At 40.6% G+C, this 23,124-nt stretch overlaps 1 protein-coding gene across 1 annotated transcript; it reads right to left on the bottom strand.

Moving 5' to 3' along the window:
• Positions 1-6,498: 6,498 nt before the first annotated feature.
• On the bottom strand, positions 6,499-22,128 carry OPN3 (opsin 3). The gene is made up of 4 exons (XM_058836761.1): positions 21,777-22,128; positions 10,799-11,118; positions 9,589-9,840; positions 6,499-7,048 (listed from the first exon to the last, which is right to left on the bottom strand). Exons 1-4 carry the CDS (start codon positions 22,126-22,128, stop codon positions 6,779-6,781), a joined length of 1,194 nt encoding a protein of 397 aa, XP_058692744.1. The 3' UTR covers positions 6,499-6,778.
• Positions 22,129-23,124: the final 996 nt, after the last annotated feature.

Genomic DNA, 23,124 nt, shown 5'->3' with positions numbered 1-23,124 from the left:
AGTTCAATTCCCTTTCCCACTTCTAAATCCATGATGTCCTCACAAACCTCCTTGAAATAAGGCAGAGGTCTCAAATATATTATGTTGCTCTCTTTACTTAGCGGAGTCCACACATCTGAGCCTTTCTCTTAGAAAAGGACACAGTCTTGATGAAAGAATATTAAAACTAGTTTAAAAAAAATACCCAGAAAAAAATAATATGGAAGGGACATCACTCAGAAGAACAACAATGTTTTGTTAGTCTGCAAATTCTATTTCTAATAACAATAAATATCTATATAAAGAAAGGAAGACAGTTATCAAACGTTCTGATATTTGACTTCTTCAGCAGAATTTCTGTTTCTGTTCATTATCTTTCAGAAAAAAACATGATCATTTATGTGCCTCTTTGCAGTGTTTCAAGGACTGGTTATTAGGAGTTGATGCTCAAAAGCTCAGGCTTGGGACATACTGTTCCTGGGAAACATTCTGTCCACTTTAGGTAGCAACATGTCCTTTTCTAATCACTAATTTCTCATTCACCTTGGAAACTGACAGTGTATGGTCTCCAAATTTCTTTTAAAAGCTGAGTGTCTTACAATACCCTGATCTGTGTGTGTAAAATGTAGTTAGAGAAAACACAAAATAAATATGTTTGTTATTCTGCCTCACCTTATTGCAGCAGTAGGTACCAATAAGCTATTTCAAAACAGTTGCCGAAGCAAATGCTTCCCACTGTCAGTACATTTCAAAGTAATTCTCTGGAAACCAGACATGCAATTAGCTTTAATAGAAATAGCTCCAAGCCAGGAGACAGACTGCCATATCCTAAGCTTTTACTTAAAATTTTAAATACATCTAAAATTCATGCGTTGGACTATTTTTTGTAGCCATATCTTACTTGAACTATTTATTTACTGAGCATCTCTAGATGCTGTTATATACTCTTAAACATCCTAAGTATTTACTAATCATATGGCTACCATCATCTCCTCACTAGAAGAAAAAGTAGGCAATGTTCTAGTGGTTTTGAAAAGAAAATAATGTCTTCCCACACTTTTTTGCCTCCTGTCCTACTAGCCCCTTGTTTAGAAGCTTTCAGGCAACTGAGAAAGTGAAAACCATACAGAGTTCTGTGGATTGTAGTTTCACTGATTTCCAATGAGTTCAAATAAAAACTTCTTTTAATACTATCTCTGTAAAGCCAGAAGTCATGATTAATAGGAGCCATAATGTGACAGAAAGGTGTACATTAGTATTGTCTGATACATATGGGTGCTATACTAACACTATCTACCCAGAAGATATTTTAAGCTCAGTACTGAAAGGGTTCAGAAGTGGACAAAAATCCACTTCTGTATTTTACCTCTAGGAGGATAATTAGAAATCATGTTCAAGAGCTCCCAAGTATAAATTCTCCTTAGACCCAACCAGCAGACATATTACTGAAAGGGTGCTAAAAAAAATGCATATTTGGCACAAGATAAAAAAAACCTGCTCAGTTGTGAAAGGGCCTCTTACTGAAGGCTTCAGCATGCCTTAGAAAAGAGTAATTGCAGATGGAATTTGCACTGACACTGTTCTAGATATCTGTCATGGCCCATCCCATGTACTCAATACTCAGCTCACACCAACACAGAAAATCAAATGAAAGGCACAGTGTGTTGGGGGCATATTGTTGCAAGTCAATTAGATAAACCATGAAGACAGTGGGATATGTGAAGAGTATTTTCTCATTACTCTCAGATTACAGAATGAGCAAGTTGGAAGAGACCTTCAAGATCACAGAGTCCAACCTATGCCCTAGCACCTCAATTAAACCATGGCACCGAGTGCCATATCGTCTTTTTTCAAACACATCCAGGGATGGTGACTCCACCACCTCCCCAGGCAGACAATTCCAGTACTTTCTGTAAAAAACCTTTTCCTAATATCCAACCTGTAATTCCCTTGATGCAGCTTGAGGCTGTATCCTCTCGTTCTGTCTGTTGCTGCCTGGAGAAAGAGACCAACCTTCACCTGACCACAACCACCTTTCAGGGAGTTGTAGAGAGTGATAAGGTCACCTCTGAGTCTCCTTTTCTCCAGGCTAAACAACCCCAGCTCCCTCAGTCATTCCTCACAGGACTTGTGTTCCAAGTCCCTCACCAGCCTCATTGACTCCTCTGGACCTGCTCAAGTATCTCAACATCCTTCCCAAACTGAGGGGCCCAGAACTGGACACAGAACTCCAGGTGTGGCCTCACCAGTGTTGAGTGCAGGGGGGAATGACCTCCCTGCTCCTGCTGGCCACACCATTCCTGATCCAGGCCAGGGGCCATTGGCCTTGTTGGCCACCAGGGCACACTGCTGGCTCATGTTCAGCTGCTGTCACCAGCACCCCCAGGTCCCTTTCTGCCTGGGCACTGTCCAGCCACACCATCCCCAGCCTGTAACACTGCAGGGGGTTATTGTGGCCAAAATGCAGGACTCAGCACTTGGACTTCATCTTATTAAACAACATCTTGTTGGACTCTGCCCACCCATCCAACCACTCCAGATGTCTCTGAAGAGTCCTCCTCCCTTCCAACAGATCAACACACCCAGCTTAGTGTCATCTGCAAATTTACTAATGAAGAACTCAATACCTTCATCCATGTTGTTCATCACAGAAACAAATTCCCATTTTTGTTACACCTGAAAGCTCACCAATATAACAGAATTTCAATTAATACAGATAAAAAAGGAGGTGGCAGAAAGCCTATTAAATAAGGTTTGATAATTCTATGCTATATCCTGGCCTCAATCTCAATCATTTATCTATGGAGTGGTGAAAACCAGCATGGCTAATTGATACACATACACTTTATTCCCCCATAGAGCAGACTTCAGGCTCTTTTGAGAAGCAACAGATTGAATTTTACCTTCCCTTGAAGAAAGTTTCAGCAAGGCTAAAAATTTATTTAGAAGCACTTTAAAATGGCGCTCCAGCACCATGCCTACACAATCTATATAACCAGCCTATCTGGCCAGATTCTCCAGAATATGCAAAGACATAAGGTCCTCCAATTATCACTATGACAGGCCAGATTTTCTATTAGTTACAGATATCTATTTCCTATAATTTTTCAAAGACAGAAGTATATGCAATATTTTAAAAAATACAATAGACATGGAACAGTGAATCTTCCCATATGCAGAGGAAACATCTAAGGAAAACAATTTTTCTAGAAGGCCAGGCTCTTCTTCAATCAGCAGGCACCGGGCTGAGCAAGCCACAAGAGGGAGCGCAAACACTGTTGGAAAATGCAAGGAAACTCCAGGAAAAAGGTCCAGGGCCAGGCAGCGCTTCATGCCAAGTCTGTTGCTAGTAACGTGCCTTCTCATTTGTACTAAAAATCGATTTAATTTCCTCTTCAGATTTAATGTGCTACAATTTTTTCTTCAATACTAATCTGGTCAGGCGAGAGCAAGAAAAGAGCATTTTTTATGTTTGAGCTGGTTAAATGGAATGCTGAGCCAGGTCAGAGCTGCAGGCAAGGCAGCCTTGTTCATCAGGCAAGTGGAACTCAAAGGCTGCAGCACTTGCCTGCAGCATAGGAAAACGGAGATCAGCTGGGAGCTTCTCCCTCCTACTTCTCATCCCGCTTTTACTGCCACTGAGGCAGAGACATGGACATGTGCAAGCACCAGGCTAACCCCAAAGGGGCACCTACTGCCAACCCTAAGCAGCAGCAGGAAGAGGCATTCCCATTCTCTGCGACAGTTCCAGCCTCACCCCACCCTTTTTTCCTTCATAAGAAACGACAACGCTCCTTAACTGTGGTGACATAGACTGACAAAAACTGAGATGTTTGCATGTATGTCAAACATCAGTTTGTGAAATCTTCCACCACCATAGCCAGATTTTTCTCATCTCTTACCTCCAGATATTAGACAGTCAAATTCTGTTCTTGACCTGAAGGTTGTTTATATAAGCCAAGGATAAATGTATTCTTAAAAGCTTCTCTTTCTGGGTGGTTTAGCACAGTATAGTGGTTGTGTAACCATTTCACTTAGCTGATGCAGTATTCTAGCAGGAAACAGCAGCAGGAGACCAATGTTATTGCAGAGCACGAGCAAAAAGGGTATGCTTGTGAATACTGATCTCCTGACTGATGTAATCACTGTGATAAAAAAATAGTCTTGATAGCATAAGGCCCAACTCTTCTGCATGAAGTTAGATACACTCAAAACAAACCTAGTTTCTTCTAGGAGCTGAAAAAGGAGGAAGATCACACGGCTGTAGAGCAGATCTGTTGCCATCCTGCAGTTTCTTGCCTCCATGGGATGCAGCATAGCAGCAGAAGCCCCTACACTGGTAAGTCAGTAGGCACTGCTACAGAATTCATGACTGCCTCAAAACACAGGGTGAGAGGGAATCCCTTCCCCAGCATGAAGGAGATGCTGAAATGCCTCCCAACCAGGTGCTGGGAGACAACAAGTTAACTGAGGCTTCTGCATTTGCCTTGCATTTGCAAGGCCTTGCAATACATGGCCCTTGCATTTGCAATTTTGCTATTAAAAATAGTATTTTAGCTAAATCATTATACGTATTTTTCTATTAATGCACAAAATCAGTGAAACATCCTTAGGAGAAATTAATTGGCTCTGAGGTTATCATGGTACTATTTCCCTTTGCATGACAGGATCATGAATGTTCTTACCAAACAGTTTATTTAAAATCTTCATTAATTATATACCCTGCTCATCCCTTCTTATACTTCTGTCCTTTCCACTTTCTCCTTCTCTTATTTCTTAGTCTGCAGTTCCTTTACTCAATGAACAACTAATTGTTCAAATCCTAATTCTAACCATCATCCCATTGCCTGTAATAGGAGAGAAAGGTCCAGCATCAATCTTTCCATCTACACTGTAATAAATGTTTTGGTTGTGACAGCACCAGAACAGACCAAGAACGGACTTTCAATTTTTTAAAAAATATAACAAAATTGTAAATAACCTGATGCTACTCAGACTGACAGTTACAACACTTAAATTCTGTAGCAGGGTGTGAATTTTGAAACAGTGCTGCAGTAAGTACAGAAAATAGTTATATTTAAAAGATGAGCAAACAGGACTGCAGCACACTAACTTCACAGAGTCATACTCACAAAGCCAATGACAGGCTACAAGAAAAAGTTACCACCAACAGTTCAAAAAAAAAAATTAGTTTTAGATTGCTAATTCATCCTACAGCTCCAGGGACACTGACACTCAAAAAGGCCTTGCAAGGGCATCATGGCATCACATTGCCAGGTCTGCACTTTTTAATCTATTAATGAAAATTTATTGTTTCATGAAAGGAAATGAAATCTCACAATTTCAATGAGTATCATTTCACAAAGTTTCAGTCATTCCATTCCATTATTTTCATTTCAGAATTTTGTTTTTTTCAAACTAACCTTTCAGCAAGCTTGCGGCTGCCGCTGATGTGCCCATCCCCATTTATGGCCCAAATCTGCAAGGTGTGAAGGCAGCAATCTTGTGCCCCTGCCACAATCCTCTTGGCATGCACTTTCCAGCCCCAGTGTCCCTGGAGCTCTAGGCTCTTTTCCTCTCTTAACCCCAGAGGCCTAATGCTATCTTGTCACTGGGGCTGAGGTTCTGATTACATGTGAAGTCCAGATTAGAAAGATGTAGGAGCAGCAAAGTTGGTGCCCTTCCAGGATCACCTTGGCATGCCTTTTCCAGCCCCAGTCTTCCTGGAGCTGTATGCTCTGCAGCTCTCTGAACCCTAACCTCAACCATAATGGCAACTTTTCACTGCTGCTGTGATCTCCATCACTGTAGCTGGCTCAGATTCCAAAAGCGTAGAGTGAGCAATCTCAGTACCCTGCCATGATGAAATCTCTTCATTTCATGAAAGGAAATGAGATCTCGCCATTTCAGTGAGTATCACTTCTTGACGTTTTGGTTCATTTCACTGTACTTCATTCCATTCCATTTCAAAAATTTAACTTCTCCTAAAAATTTTCATTTTTTCAATTTCATTTCATTTCCTTATATTTCCTTTCTTTGTCTTTTCACTTTACCTCATTTGTTAATTTCTTGTTTCATTCCTTTCATGAAAAGAAATGAAATCCATTTCAATGAAAATAATTTTATGAAGTTTCAGCTCATTTCACTGCACTTCAGAGTACCTAAGATAAGAAATTTACCACAACTTCTAGTATTTAGTTTTCATATATTGTTACATGACTGTCAGTGTGGAAAATATATTGTGCATTAACTAACAAAGAATCACACACTGTTATTGTTAATAACTCAAATTTTACCTTCATAAATCTGAACAGTGGGTAGTTTCTCTTTACAAACTCTTACTTGATCTTTAGAAAGGTCAACTGAAACACTTTTGTTTTCTCAGGTTCTAATACTGCCCTTCAAGCTGTATCCAGCAAGCTTCAATATCAGATCAGCCCTAGTTAGTGTGGGAAAAAATATTTCACTGAGAATAAAATTATATAAATGATCCATTTAATTATTCACTGAAGGCTCAATATACAGAAAACATTAAGATACCAAAAGTTCTCAATAGCAGTCATAAAATACGCTTTAAGAAAATTCAGAGTAATGACATCCATCAACAATTTTAGCAGAGATTTCCATACTGTGACCAAAAGTGAAATACTTGGAGAGCTTCAGACGCTGAATCCCTTCAGTATTTCACAGCTTAAGAATGTGGTTTTCTTTGGCAGTCCACAGACACTGCCACTGAAACCAGCCTCCAGCCTCAACAGTCTAGTGGTTGAAACCCATCTCATTCTCATGTCTCCTCAGCTCATCCCTGCAATGGCTTTACTTGGATGACATTAACTTTTGTCTCATTGTGTTTACCACTGTCATCTATTTGCTCAGTGTCATCACTGGTGATAATAAAAATGACAGAGGAAGAGCTGAAAGTCACTTTCTTCTTTGGCCTGTCCCCTGCTTTCTGAGACATAACTATTGGTCGTATTGGTTTGTCACTCCCTGTTACTGGTGTCTCTTTCATTGTCCTCTGGAACTTCATCAGGCGAAAGCACAGGAGTTGCAAAAGGCAGCGTCGAAACTGCAAGAGAGAATAAACAGAATTATGTTCAGCTTCCTAAGCGTTCACTACCACCTACAAGCAAGTGAAGGGCACAGTACAGTAAATTACTCAAAATAAGAGACTTCTGCATGTCTTCTGAGTTAGTTTCAGTAACAAAACATGGTGCCTTTGTAGTGGGTACTTTTTTTCTCTACATCTGAATAGGACCACCAAGCCAACAGAGGGCACTGAAATGCAACTGAATACTTTACCAGCTACAAGATCTGCAAAAGACAAGAAGACCAGGTTCCAAAGTGTGGTATAGGTTTTGTTCCCATATTTAAAAATCACATATTAGATCCAGCAGGGAAAGAATATTCTCACAAACACTTCACAGGAGGCTACAGGGGGAAAGAACAAGGGGAGGAAAGGGATACAGAAGGATGTTTTCCTCCTTTTAAGTAACTCCAGGGTCTGGAATTTTTAAAAAGCATTTGGTATCACAGATCTAAAATGAAATTTCAATGTTTACTAACACAGAAGTCATATGTTCCCAATGAATATGGATGGCACAGAAGTCTTTCAGCTGACTAGCAGCTACCTGTGACACAGGAAGTCTGTTCTACCGTGTGACTAACTAATGTGAGATATTCAGTGAAAGCTCACTGAATATCTCACACCAGCACATAGAATGGAAATTTGAGTAGTAGCCCTGCATTAATTCTCTAATTATGGTCTCCCCTTCAACAAAACAGAGATCCAGGTATGAGGGTTAAGGGATGTGCTCATCCAGTAGTTCCATGTCTGCACACATTTAAAGCTTAAATATGATCCTTTGGGGAAGAAGTCTGGTTCTACAAGAAATAAGAGAGCAACTTCCCCTTTGTTTAATAACCTGTAACAAGATTTGCCTGGAACATATAAAGAAGACTTCAATCAACCAACTAAAATACCAAAAAAACCCAAAACAAAAGCAGCAAAACCCCCAAACATAACAAACATCTGGGAGCAGGTGGGAAATAATGCACCTTCTCTCTGAAAAGGGGTAGGACATCTTTTTTTATCAGCCTTCCATTTAGCTGTGTTAAGGATTACCCTGTATTATCCTGCACAGCTAGTGCCTCTGTTTTCCCAGATATCATGCAAGAAGAAATCTGACATGCCAAATTGGAACAAGGTTTTGCTGTGGAAAATTAATCCTACTCTGACATAGGGAAGGCAATAGGTCTGTCCTGTTGGGAAAGGAACCTAGCTAATTACAAGATCTCATAGAAGGATAATCTCAGAGAAAGAACAGTCATGTGGAAGCCTTGCCAACTTCAGAGGTAATGGTCTACCTCAGAGTAGCAAAGAAGTTAGCAAGTACAAGCATGTCAGAACCAGGTCAGATAAAGAAAGGCTATTAAAGATAACTTGTTTTAGGATTCCTTCTGAGGGTAAAATAATCCAAAAAATTAAGCAAAAATACTATAATATTGGTCCTAATCTGGAATTAGAGTCAAGAGAAAATACTTCACAGTGCCTCTCCAATAACCGTGTTCAGATTATTGATACTTATCCTGGCTGTGTCTTTATTGGCATCATACTTGGTACAAGTTTGATTTGTTGCTGGGTATCAGAACCCACAAAATGTTTTCAGGTAAGATACTCAGCCTGACAACTAGGTACAGAGTCAGTGCCAGTGTATTTAAAAAGTCACTCTGTTGAAAAAGTCTTTCTGAACGTGACTGTTGTTAGCTTCCCATATCCAGGATAACGAACATTGTGCAGCCATGTAACTGTGGATCAGCCTGCTGTGAAATGAGTTGTGGGGGAAGAACTGCAAGATGCCACATTGGAGGCCTCCTGCTTTTACTCAGGAAAACATTTCAGCTCCCCCTTGCCCTTGGTCCTGACCTGAGCTGCACTCAGCCTTTGCCTGGCTGCTTTTCCCTGCAGGCTGCTGGCCAGCCCAGGCCACTGCCTGGCAACTGCAAGCCAGTATAGAAAATTCCATCTCTCTAATGGGTTTAAAGATAAGGAAAACCTACCAAAACCCCTCCAGCAATCATTCATGGTTTTTACCCTTTGTCAAGGGATTCTATTAAACACCAGATATCTTTATACAATCTTGGTTTCATAAATTTATAATGTGTATGCTACACATCCAGTTTCAGTCCTTGTGTTGCTATAACATAGAAGTCAGAGGCAAGTTTTTTTATTCCTAAAAAACAGACACTGATTATTCTAAACTTCCTCTGATGGAGTTCTACTGTGGTAAGGGAGTGAATCAGATGAGGTCTTCTAGCAGCAATCCATTTAATGGGTAAACTGTCAAAACTAGACATTTAAACTCTGACACTCTTTCCCATCCCATTCACGTGAGTTTAATGTTTGAATTCACATATAAGCAAATTAAATTTCTAATCTGGTGGTATTTAAGCACCCTCAGGGATTTTATTTCTTCTAAATTGTTACCATTTATCCTAGCTGTTGAAATTTTTTTTTAAAATTTCAGGTTAAAGTAAATCAGACCGACACTCTACAGCTGTGATACTGGCTACTAGTAATTCAGACAAGAAAACCTTTAATGTACCTACCTTTCTACTCATGAAGATATAGATAACTGGATTATAAGCAGTGCTTGACTTGGCAAAGAAAGATGGGATGATAGCTACTGTTGGAGTTACAAGGTTGCTATAGCCATATGTTATCAAGAGGGAGACCACTGCATAGGGCATCCAACAAATAAGAAACGTGGAGATCATCAAGAAACACATTTTAGCCACCTTCTTTTCATATCTTAGAAGTTTGATCACTTGAACTGTCTGGAAATCTTCCACACAGCGAAGCTGTAGAGAAAAAAAAAAGTAAAATAAAATAGCCTTATGTTTTACTTGAACCTGAATAGTTCTACATTTATTTATAAGTAACTGACTCACTCTTTTAGTTTAAGGCACAGACAACATATCTCTTATCTTTTAAACCATATTTCTTCCAGAAGTTTACATCATGTTTCTCAGACTTTAATTCTCTATATTAAGTGAAAAAATACAAGCTGAGAAAAAATGGAATAGCCAATCTACTAGGAAACAACAAATCCAGAGATGTTACGAAGTATGCTGCAGTTATAAGTATGTTAGAAAAATAACTTGCCCTCAACTTTTGCATAAGCAAGTTCAGTTTACATTAGTGGTCCTTTGTCTGACTAGTCAGACAGTCCTCTAGATTTGTGAAAAAAATCTTTAGAGGAAAGAAAATTCATTAATAGATTTCTCTGTACTGCTTTATCACATAGTTTGTTGACTTAAAATTATGAAATCTCTAAAGCAGAATACAAGGCAGCAGGTTTCCATGTTACCTGAGTCATCAAATAAGGAAAAGATAGGACATACACATGAATATACCACACAAATTGCCCATTGTGCCAATACTGTTGACCATAAATTTAAGTGGGTCCAGACTAATTATCCACAGAATATGAATCATTAACACAATCTCATATTATGGATCTGGATTGAATTTTCAGGTGAGGATCTTATGTGGGTTAGTATGCATAAGCAGTTCTTTACTTCCTCCCAGTAAAAAAAAATAGGCACAAAAAAACCACACAAAAAATAGGCCTCGGTAGGCTGGTTCTATCCCAATCCTACAACCTGTCTAGTGGTACCTGACATAGATGAACATCAAATATTCAAAGGTTTAAAAGGGAAGTTAAATTGTAAATTTGGCTTGGATCCAACCTAAATATACACCTTCAACATTTTTCACTGACAATATTACATTAAGGGAAGATTTGCACTAACTTACCATTCTTACTGCATGCAGAATATGGCCATAGCAATAGGCCATGATCCCAACAGGCGCCACGAGACAACCGAGGAAAAAAAGGAGCACAAAGGAGGTATCATTGGGGTCTTTTGACTTCCAGTCCACTGAGCAACCCAATCCATGAATCTCCAGTGTGTATCTGTTCCAGCCCAAAAGAGGTGCTCCAGTCCAGGCCAGTGAATACAGCCAGATGTATGTGATAGCCCGCCAAGACCAAGAGAAGTCAATCACTTTTGCATGGACCACCCGAATGTAGCGTTCATAGGCAAGAGCAGTGAGAGTCATAATTGAAACAATTCCTGTAAGAAAAATAAAGAAAATCAATTTGATTATTCACAAGTAGTCCACTGTAAACTGGACTGAACTCCTCCCGATAAATGTGTCCTTTGCTAGCAGGTTAACTGAAAGTGAACTAGCTCATATTATGAATCTAAAAGCAGTAAGTTTTTCTGTGCATTACTTACTAACTACTATGCCAAGCAGAATCACCAACTTCAAACTACTCAGAGTAGGATGCTGACATCTGATCCGTGATGTACAATGGCTAAGTGGGACAAGGGAAAAAGTGACCAAGCCAATACTTCTTCCTAAACGTTACTTTATTAAGGGAGGTATCATGGTTCAAGGTTTGGGGTTTTTCCTGATAGAAGATATTGTAGGGTTTTTTGGTTTTATGTGCTCCTTTGGGGTATGTGGTTTCCTTTGTCTGTTTAGGGTTTTTAAAAGAAAAAGCTGTCATATAAAACTGAGATAATCAGCAATAAAAAAATCTCTTAGAAATGTAGTGAATTGAGAGTTGAGACTGAGATTAAAGAAAGCCTTCAGCAACTGAAATCAGAGATGTGCACCTTTAATGTGAACAAAATGACTAGAATAATTCCAATTTATTTCAAGATATCCTGGAAGTCTTTGCATTCCGCGAAGAACCAGGAAGGCAAAGCATTACATTGGTGAAGGTGTCCTATCTGAAAGATATTCAGTTATTTTGAGTGTCCTTTTCTATCTTGCTGCTTTCATAAAAATATCAGTCCTTGTTTATTAATGCACTCTATTCCTTTACTGTCCATCTCAAACCCAGTACACAATAATTAACATGTTATAACAGAAATCACACATTATCTTCAGCTCTCGCTATTATGCTATCCAGACACCTTTATAATTTCATGAAGCCAAGGCATTTCTGTCTTGATTAGAATATAAGGATTTCTATTTCAGTGATTTGTAACACTTGATGATCAAAAACCAAATTGCCCATCAGGTAACTGCCAGACACCTGAAATCTGTTATGAGTCAGTCATCAGTTCAGGCTCTTAAACAAGAAAAGGGTGTATTTCACAGCATTCTGTTAGATTATACAGATATCTGTGTCTAAATCTGTATAGATTTTTGTCGCCCTGAAAACTCAGCTTCTGAGCTTGCTGACATGGTTTTCTAAGGACTTTCCCAGGACAGTAACTGTAAACATAGATATGTGTACATTCTTTCTGTTACACGTCTTGTGATGGACATCTCTCATGGCCAGTGCAGTGAGAAAGTGTTATCCTGACCATCCAATCCCTGGCCATGGTCAGAAGCCTGTAAATCCTGGGAGGAAAAATAAACTTTCTCTTCACCACACCTCGACCTGTACCCGTGTGATCTATTCATCTTCAGAGGCAACAGATTTTATCTAATACAAAGTAGAAATATTTTTTCATGAATCTGTACAGCACTTAAGTTCCCCAAGTACATTCACATGTGCCATAACATGCAAGTATAACGCTCTAAGAAGGTTAACTGTGCAGATTTCACTGCCAAAGAGAGAACAACTACTTTATACTCAGCAGGAACCTGATCTCACTTTGAAAAAGGGATAAACATTTATCAAAGATAAATTAACAATAGCACAGAAGGACCAGCAACATGGCTTTTAGGAAGACAACTAAGAATAACAAAATCTAGAGCAACACATAGCTTCTCTGTAAAGGTATTCAACAGCAAAAGCAGTTTACTATTAACCAAGTATCTCACTGTAGGATATCCTTTAGGATTCTTAGAAAGTTACTTTATGCTGCAGTTATTAAAAGATTCCCTTTTTATAAAGGGTGAGCATAGAAAGTTTTCTTGCTTAAGAAAATTTCCCGCTCTAAAAGAAAATGTCCCACGCGCTTTCATAGATTTCTTTAAAATGAAACAGCTTTTTTAATGTGCTTTTTTTCTAGTTATCTTTAAACCTTCATCACAAAAATATATAGACATTGTTGGCCATGCAGTAACCTTTCACAATTAGTTTTGTGGGTTTTTTCCCTTGTAGAACTCACTGCTGTAGAATTTCACTTTCATAGTTTGAAATCAGACTAGCAGTTGTGGGCCAGAAAGCTTCCAAAGACCTCGGGTTAGGTTTTTTGGTGGCTTTTTTGTTGTTTTCGGGGGTTTTTTTAATGAAATTGAAAAGTAGTCCTTCACACCCTTTTTTGTGACCTAACATGCTGAAAATACATTAAACAATGTGGATCTAAGCAAAATATTAGCAGGCATTAGAAAATGACTACAGGATTTTACAGGTACTATTCTACAATTACACTGGCTCACATAAGTGCTTTATTCAATCAAATGCAGTCTTCTTCCTGAACATAAGGTAAGGCAACAAGTTCCCCTTCCATTTCTCTTACCCAAAGACTAGGAATTACAAACATTTACCTGACAGTTATGATAGTCATCCACAGACATATTTACAGAGGAAAATTCACATAATCTAAAGGCTCAGTTTGCTAATATAGTGCACTGCAGCTTTTTCTGATCACTGAAGAGAAAGAGCAGCTCCTCAGGATGATGAGTCAGAACATATAAATTAACCTTTTGCTCCTTACCACATTTCTCCATTGAATGGTATTCAATTACTAAATGTCCCTGTGTGGTCTTAATATTTCCCCCTCCCTTTCATGAGTGTTGAATTCTAGCCATGACAAAGTAATCAAGAGCACACATGCTTGGCTGAAAGTACAGGTGTTCACAAGCAATAATTTACTGAGTCCTTGACATTCTCAAGGAAGTCATTTTATGCTCAATATCTCTAAAAATCAGTATGTGAATATAGGTATTTGAGCAATGGTCTATCAAGCCCCTTTCAGTCTGAAAGCACTGTTGTTCAAAGACATACTTGAATTTTCCCCCCTGAAGTGTAAATAGGACCTTGGACAGACTGTTGGACAGTATGCACAAAAATGCAAGTCTGTGTTGATATTCAAGGAATGTCTGGCAGCATGCAGACATGAGGCAGGAAATGCAGGTCACAGTGTAAGATATATATGATTTATGCATATGTATGGCTCTGTTTTCTATGTATCGTTCAGTTTCGTTAGTCTAGCACAGAGGAAAGCACTGAATTTTATTTCCCTCACGGCCCCCACTCCTCTACAGGAGCTTTTCTGGAAATGATTGAATTTCATCCTGAGTGAGCTGCATATTTTAATATGATGAAATGTGTGCTGATTAGAAACCAAATCTGTTACAGAAAGCCATTATGGTTATTGGTTAGGTATTAGCCCCCTCTCAGCAAAAATACGCATTTTAAACCAATTTCTACCTTTTATCTGAAATAATTTTTGTTATACTTCTTGAGGTACTGGAGATCTATTTATTTTGTTTCAAGGCTAAGACCCAAGATTCTGTGGGTTGATTTGCTCTACCAGCAATTCACTCTAACTCTTTCAGAAAGACTTTACTGCTCAGTGTTCACAGACACTGCACGTCTGATATACAGATTTTCATCTCAGACAATAGCCCTATCTGTAAGTGCTGATTATAAACACAAACACTCTTTGTGTTTAGGAACCACTGCTATGATTTAAGCCTGGGCAATTACCCTAACACAAATGGAGTCATTCCCATTGAAGCTGCAGATAAATGTAGCAAAACCAAAGTGTCTTCTTGTTTAAGCCACTAGTTGGCAATTTCTGTGTTCCAACTCCTCCTCTTCTCCAGCAGCCAGCCACACAGAAGCAGGGAGCAGTGCCAGGCAACTTCTTGTAATTTGGATGTTTATGAAGAAAATTCTCATTTTTACCATTTTGTATTGTTTTACTACTGAAATACTGCATTTAGTCTAGATATGATTATGTACCATATGCAATAATTATCTCTGTTCTGGGCTTTTCCAGGAGTCAGTTCTGGATACATCATTAAATACTTCAATCTACATAGTGTAGGTCATCACAGAGAAGACTGCAAAACACAGCTAAGCTGTACTGTGTTATACCATGCAATATGTATATTCTGACTTTAAAAGTCTTAATTAGAAGAAAAATATTGCTGTGCCTTCAGAACTGAAGTGTTTGTTTCCAAGTGTGAACAATCACAACAGCTTCTGCCCTCTCCATGCAAGATACACCTGATCTTCATATTGAGCCGCTGCCCCAAGCATGGCCTACAATTTGGTCAGAGGTGATACCAGATACTCCCGAAAACTGAGCATCTCTACAGAGCAACTGCAGCATAATGTAGCAAGTAAGATCCATTTCTCAGACAGACCATGGCTTCTGCCAAATATTATTTTCTACACCAATTAATCTTTGCCCTACATTCAAGTGCTGAATGACTATTTTGCATACCTAATCACAGAAGAAAGCCATGCTTCTGTAATCCTGCCTCACCTCTTTTCACATCTGAAAAGCTAGACAACAGCAATTTAGTAGAAGCAACTTCCTGTTATTGCACTCTCTAATTTTGTACTACAAAATATATAACCAGTCTATTTGAATTCAGCAATTAGGCATTACAATAAGTTTTAGGCACCAGCTATGTATCATGTCTAATTTTTCATGCAATTATAACATCTGCATTCAAATCTAGGTAGGTAAAAAATCACTTCTCTTAGACATAACAGACTTCAAGCACATTTTATATGTAGATGTCCTATAAAATTACAGTGAAATAAATCACCTCTTCCAGATTCAATACTTGAAGTGATTAACTCACTCTGAAAAAAAAAAAAAAAAAAAAAGAAAAGAGCTAAAGCTCTTTCTAAAGCTTCATCGAAAGCATGCTGATTGAGCCTCCAGCTATTTGTAACACAAGATCCTAAAACTATCTGCTGAGTAACAATAGAAAATGCTTTCAGTGAGATTAAATCAGTGCATATAACATACATGGGTAATGCAAGAAGGTGGCACAGGACATCACTGTCACTGTGCAGGGAAGAGCCTTAGATGAACAGGCTGTACCTGAAGCTAGGTCCACAAGACACTCTCAAGCAATTATTCCTTACTTCAGTATATGGTGGGTGTGGTGGCATCAGCCTGCCTTGAAACAAACAAATGAAAGAACCTCAGCTATACACACAGTAGCTTTTCACAGGAGCGTACTGTCTGTAAAACTCTTACAATTTTTCCTATCCTCTAGTTCACATTACTGGAGTGGAGTACACACCCAGATATCAAAATTGATTTGGTAGCTCATCAAGAGCTAGCTGCTGAATACCAATGGTAATTTGTCCAGAAGGGACATAATACATTTAATTAATTTGACATTAAAAGCTGGCAGTGGTTTTTTCACCCTTACAAAAACAGCTTGCAGTTAGGAAAGACAGAGGTCTCTAATCACGCTTCAGTAACAGCAGCCTTTCAATCGCAAACAAGGTTTAATGATATAAAGCCTACCCCAGAGTACACCCTGACCATTCAATCTTCTGTCAAGATACTGCCTCAGATAAACAGCTTTGGTCCATGTTCCTCAAGACCATTCCTGTTATCAACCAGTTCTTCCACTCCTTTCTTCCTTTGCACAATTAAACTTAGAAGGTGTTAGAACACCAGTACTGGCCAATGGTTTAGCTGCCATTGCTTTTAGCTGAAGTGATTTCTGTTTGAGGGGTTATGTGTGTATGCTCCACATGATAAGCTAGCTTACCTCAAAACCCTCAGGGCCTATCTCTATGTACAGAAGGCATTAAAGCAGACACCCGCTGCCTGGGGGTGAGCAGCACACAAATTTCTCTTGTGCACACCAAGTTCTGACAGTCACTGTCATTCAATAAAACCCCTTGAATATCTTTGAGAACCCAGCAGGTACACACAAAGATCATGACACTCTGACCCTGTATTTCACAACTACCCTCTCACCTGAAGAAAGAAATTATCTGTGTCTGCTAACCAAGACTTTTGGGTATGTTTAGCTGTCAGGTTTCCTCTCTAGAAATCCTAACCAAAAAGCTATGCTGTCAGTAATAGACAGCACACCTCCCACATGAGAGTTGTATTGTTAAATCAGATAAAGAGATTACACAGATCTCTACTACTTACGGCTTAGTTGACTACAGACAGGGAAAGAGTTAGAAGCTTTTTACATAAAGAGAGGGTAGCAGATGCAGTAGGGCCAGCATAGAGCTGACTGCACACCTCATGGTATAAATACATCACTTAATTGATGTGCAGCTACCATATCACACCAGAATGCGTTGCCTGTAACAACATAAATACTGGAGCTCAGTGAAACAAAATTAAGTGGGGATTAGCGTCTAAAACAGACAACTACGTCACAAAAGCTTAGACTAAGACTTGTCAGGTAATCATTTATGTCGTTTTCCCTACACTAAAATATGAGATGCTAAGAATAGCTTTGTAGTGGAGGAAAAAAAAGCCCTTCTTGCGGCCTCTGCTATGAAGACATGTACCTAAACTGTACCTTGACTTCAGACTCTAATGAGTAAAAGAAAATAGGGAGTTATTTGTGTGACAAGGACAGATGTTCAGTAGTCAAAATGATCAGTTTTCCACTGTAGCAAGGAGGTCTCTGCACCTTCTAAAGGCTCAATGAAAATCTTTCAAGTCACAGAAAACATAGGCAGTAGCACAAACATCAGGTTCTGAGCTGTGCAGTGCAACTCAAGACTACATGGGCTTGTCTCACAATAAGTTATGATAATGCAGAAGTAGACTTTTCTGAGGAACACAAAAACCAGCCATTTATTCCTAGACAGACAATCTGTAGTTCTGCTGCCATCCTCTCAACTTAAAAGTTTCAGACTGTGAACATCTGCTGACAGTGTCTAAGTTCTTAACACGCCTCCAACTGGCTGGCAAAACGGGAACCACTCTTGCAAAGAAAATGCTCAATTCTTCAACACGAAATTATTAGAAGTGTAGAGAGTGCCCTCCTATCTGTGAGGGGGGAAAGAAGTTACCATTAATATGTAATGAAGGCTTCTGAAAATATAGATGCTGCCAGTTTATTTGAAGCATAAATGCCACCTATGTATTTAATCATACTGAAATCCTTAAGAGGAACATAGAAATACCTTGATCCTGGCTGTCAGAACTGTATGAGGAAAAACCTTGTAAGAAAACGTGAAAATTTAAAATAAATCTGCTGAATCATGATTTTCGACATGATTCCTGATTAACTACAGTAATTAGGAAGCATCTGATTTTTAAAATTTGTTGAGGATTAGCTCTAAATTTAAAGTGAAAATCCTGTTTAAAAAAAAACAAACAAAAAAAAAAACCAAAAACAAAAAGCAGATTTAATAATTTGTCCCAAACTTGTTCACTATCAGGAGAACCTCTCATTTATAAGTCAACACATGCAGGGAACAAATTACACCACGTATTGGGTTGTAGGGGCTGTTCTTCCAATTAAAAAATATGTATAAGGATGGAAAGTAAGACTGAACAGCCTTCAGACCTGAAAGGCTGGCACAGAAAGCTCAGGCAGCAATGTCCAAGATCAAACCCAAGAATGAAATCACAAAGCTGTAAAGAGGTTGTGGTCACCTCATCTAAAATGAGCCAGACTGGGTCCAGTCCTAGGACATATCCACACCTCTAAAGTAACTTCATGTGATCTGTAATAGTTTAATAGACTCCACATTCCTGGTATGAGAGCTACCACCACTTTATTCTAAAAACATCTTTATTATGTCATTGTGGCTTACTGAGCAATTGAACGCTGCAAAGCTGTAAGTACTCTCCTTAGTTAATGAGAATTTCACTTTTCAAAGCTGTCAATTTTGTATATCTTCTGATCAATGAAAGTACTTTGTATTCCCAGAAATTCCTGGGGAGAGTGTTATGCTTTCAGAAGCACTTTTAAGTAACACACATGTAAGACTTCCTTTACATTACTTTGCCTACCACCATCACCTCAAGCTAACAGGTGACTTGGGCTGTTATATACAAGAGAAGCATATTTATAAATATAATACCTGGTTGCTCTGAATTAAATCTTTAAGCAGTGTCTTCACCACTACCAGGTGAAAAAAAATAAACAAACAAAAAAACCCCACCCAATTAAAAACTAGGGGAAAAACACACCAAAAAAACCTCAAACAAAAGAGAAAAAAACCCAAAAAAAAACCCCAAAAAAAAAACCCCAGACAAAACCTAACCAAAATACCTAACCCCAAACAACAACAAAACATTACCAAACAGGAACAAACAAAAAACCTTCAAATTACTTTTTTTTTTCTCCATAAACACATTGCAAAAGGAAAATAGAAGGCATGGTAGCAATAATACAGATGACAAACAGAGTGTATGATGCTACCTGTGGGGCATCATTTATATTTTTCTTTTCCTCAGCATCGACATGCCCTTGCTTTCCTATGCAGGTGGAGAACCACTTATCTTCAAAAACAAGAAAGAACAATCCTTCTGTTTCTAGATGAGAATATGGAAACAATACTGTGGAGGTTATAATTAGACATCACTTTATCAGATTAGCATTCAATTATGATTGCCAAGTTAAATATTTTATATTGCTTTACATGGCAGCTGAGAAAAGTAAACTAAGGCATCACTCCTGAACATTAAATTGTGTATTTACTCTCCACTTCCATATGATCAACTACACATAAGCATTCACTTTTCTAGTAACAACAGTAAAAAAATTCTTCCCAATGAAGCACATTATGAAAGAAGAACATAGCATGACCAGCCACAGGAAGATGTAATTTTAATAACCACAGATGCTAACCTGACTACTCTCTAGACAAGGCCCATGAATTTGCTTACATTTCTTTGAAAAGAAAAATTCTTATATAGAGGGATGCAAGAAAGCCTCAACACTAAATATATTTATAGTAACAAATTATATAGCATACCTCAAAATAAACAGAAATTAAAAGTCATATGTGGTCAAGCAATTCCCTTGCCAATTTATATACCTCTTTGTTTCTATTTCTGCTATTTCAGAAGATGGTAAGAGATTATTATAGTCTGGTTTTTTACCCTTAATGTGTATCTTATTTTTTGAACTTATATGGAAGATGCCTCCATCAAAAATAATAAGTGTAATATATATGAGATAATGGTAGGGACAGTACTTTACATCCCCTGTGTAAGACTGACATTCAGTTTTCTGGCAGCATCTGTTTGGCATACAAGTACTTGAGTTCCTCAAGAATTTGAACTGGCTGAGTGATGGAGACAATCTTATGCCAGCGAGGTTCTCTAGTACTTTCCCTGAAACCAACAGCCATACAAACATCAAGAGCAGTGCACTGCAGAAATTGTCTGGTAACAAACACTGCACAAATGATAACTACATCCTGCACCCACCATAACTTTCAAGACATCAAATTTTTGCTGCACTACGCAGCATTAGTCAAATCAAGCATGAGCAACCATGCACCTTCGCACAGCAGCCCACAAAATGCAGACCACAGAGCCATGTGAAACAAAGGTTATGTATACAGGAAAGCTACAAAGCTTTTTGAAGACTTTAATGCGTCACCTTAGAGTCAATTTTCAGTGTATACATGTCCAGTGGGTGCACTATGATCCACCTCTAATTTACACATCTCTGCCAGAAGCAGTATCTAATATGAGCTTTAGATTTTGTTACTGTTAGCCATGTTAGCCAAATATTTACTTTCACAGTTAGAATCACGAATCTCTTCTTTTGCAGCATCCTTTAGTGGTGAAGAAAAAGCAATGTTCCTTTTAAGAGGCTGCATGTACTCAGCTGGACTGCAATCTATTCTTCTGCAGACTTCTGCAATGGCTATGTATTCATTTCAGGAAGGAAAGCAGTGAAGAGCTTACAGGTTTTGAAAATAGAAATGGCATAAGTACTCCTTCTGCAGTGCTAAAATTTCACAGGAATCAATGGTTTCCCAAAGCCCAACTGTGACACCGTTATGACTGAAAGATGATACCCAAATTTCATACATGGATAAGGAAATCCAAGGCACTTCCACACACTGCGTAGCTTTATAAACAGACAAGTCACAACCCTGAGAAGGCTGCTGGGGAGCAGCTTTCCACCTGTTCCACAGAGGAGGAATACTGCTGACCCTACACCCAGAGTCAGACGTGCTTCTTATCCACAGAATTCAGCACTTCCTCCTATAAAATACAGTCGGTTTTGCTCATGAATTCTGCACATCACTTGGTCAACTCAAGACCTCTTCTAACAGCGCTGCCACCCTTTGACCTAAATGTCCCATTACACCTTACACAGGCAAAGGCGGGAGGTCGAAAAACTGATTCTCGAATGATTTCTTTTTTTGATTCGGATCGTTTTCTCCAGCACTGTCGCTCTTTTTTTTTACCAAAGAGCACCGGCTCCATCCCCCCCGCCAGGGCGGCGAGTGAACACCCCGGGCCGGACTGCCCAGCGGGAACGGCAGGGGTGGTTGGGGCGGTCGGGAAGCGGGGAAGGGGCGGTCGGGAAGCGGGGACGGGGCGGTTGGGAAGTGGGGAAGGGGCGGTTGGGGCGGTTGGGAAGCGGGGAAGGGCCGGTTGGGGCGGTTGGGAAGCGGGGACGGGGCGGTCGGGAAGCGGGGACGGGGCGGTTGGGGCGGTTGGGAAGCGGGGAAGGGCCGGTTGGGAAGGGGGGAAGGGGCGGTCGGGAAGCGGGGACGGGGCGGTTGGGGCGGTTGGGAAGCGGGGACGCGGCGCGGGACCGCCGGTACAAGCGGGCGAGGAGAGACCCAGCAGGACAGGGAGTGACAGGCGGCGCCCGCGGCCCCAGCACCCACCGAAGAGGCTGCTGCTGAAGCCGTCCCAGACGCAGCCGGCGGCGTCCCACACCCAGCGGCTCCTCAGGCAGGACATGAAGGTAAGGCTCACACCGAAGACGGACACCAGCAGGTCGCTGAGGCTGATGTTGACGAGGAAGAGGTTGGTGGGCGTGCGGAGCCGCTTGAACTTGTAGTAGAGCACCAGCACCAGCAAGTTGTTGCACAAGCCCAGCATGCCGATGGTGGCGACCAGCAGCGCCAGCAGCTCGTAGGTGCCGGCGCTGAAGAGGGGCCGCTCGCCCGGCACCTCCTGCTCGGACGCCGCGGGCTCCGGGCGGCTGGAGGTGCCCGTGCTGTTCCCCGCGGGCATGGCTCCCGGCCCGAGCGGGGTTAAGCCTCCCGGCCCGCTCCCAGCCCCATGGCACACCGATGCTCTGGGCAGGAGGAGGAGTCCCCGCTGCCTTCCCGCCCACGGAGGGCGCTCCCTCGAGTGGTTTCGCCCTCTCCTGCCCCGGGGCGGGCCCGGGCCCGGGCCCGGGCACGGCTCCTTCAGGACAGGTATTCTCGTCCTCTTACCTCGGTGAGCAGCCCGGTTGTGGCCGGGATGTGGCTGTTGTCTGCTCTTCCTTAAAAATCCTCCGAGCGCTTTGGCTGGGCCGCGGCTGCCGTCAGCAGCGGTTCCCTCACGGGGGCCGTGTTGGGGCAGACCTGCTCTGCAGCCGGCTCCGGGAAGAGGTAGACACGGTATTTAGGCTTCTTCCCTAGATGTCCTGCCAATGAAACCTCCTGTTGTGGCAATAGCGTCTCCTCAGGAGGTTCCCCGCAGTGCTCACAGCTTGGCTCTGGGAGCTGGAACCCCACAAAGCGACCCGGCAACACCATGGCCCGTGCAAACCTGTGTTGTGAGCGAACACTTTCTTTGTCAGCCATGGGGCAAGTAACACACTGCAGTTTGCACCGTGAAGTCGCCTATTTTATAGCTTTGTTTCCAGTGTGTGTTGTGCAGGAATACCGTGGCTGCCTGTGTACAGCTTTAGCTGCTGCTAGTGGCGGTGTTGCCCTGAGCATCAGCTGTGTTAGGGTGGCTGTGCTATCTCCAAACCCAGCCCACCCCGGAGTGTTTCACAGGGAATTTTGCTCACCATGGTTCTACATCCAAAACACCTTACCAGACAAAACATTGGCTTTCCTCACCGGAAGACCTGTAGTTTGTTTAATACGTGTTGATACATGACAGCCTTCTTAAGGGCCCAAAGAAAACTCAGTTTTGGTCTATACTTACTATAGTTTTTTAAAAAATAATAATAATAATAAAAAAAACAGCTGTGAAAGCAACAGCATTTCAATGTTTTAATGGATACATGTT

Source organism: Poecile atricapillus, chromosome 3 (genome assembly GCF_030490865.1).
Source record: "Poecile atricapillus isolate bPoeAtr1 chromosome 3, bPoeAtr1.hap1, whole genome shotgun sequence".
In the NCBI taxonomy this organism is placed as follows: domain Eukaryota; kingdom Metazoa; phylum Chordata; class Aves; order Passeriformes; family Paridae; genus Poecile; species Poecile atricapillus.
Note: the sequence above shows the minus strand (reverse complement) of the source record. Positions and strands in the feature narration are given on the sequence as shown.

Bases quoted from the DNA above. Each gene is read 5' to 3' on its own strand.
- OPN3 (XM_058836761.1), bottom strand. From the start codon at position 22,128: ATGCCCGCGGGGAACAGCACGGGCACCTCCAGCCGCCCGGAGCCCGCG. The intron at 11,119-21,776 runs GTGGGTGCTGGG...TTTTTCTTACAG, and splicing joins CTTCAGCAGCAGCCTCTTCG to GAATTGTTTCAATTATGACT. The intron at 9,841-10,798 runs GTAAGTTAGTGC...TTTTCTCTACAG, and splicing joins TTCTGCATGCAGTAAGAATG to CTTCGCTGTGTGGAAGATTT.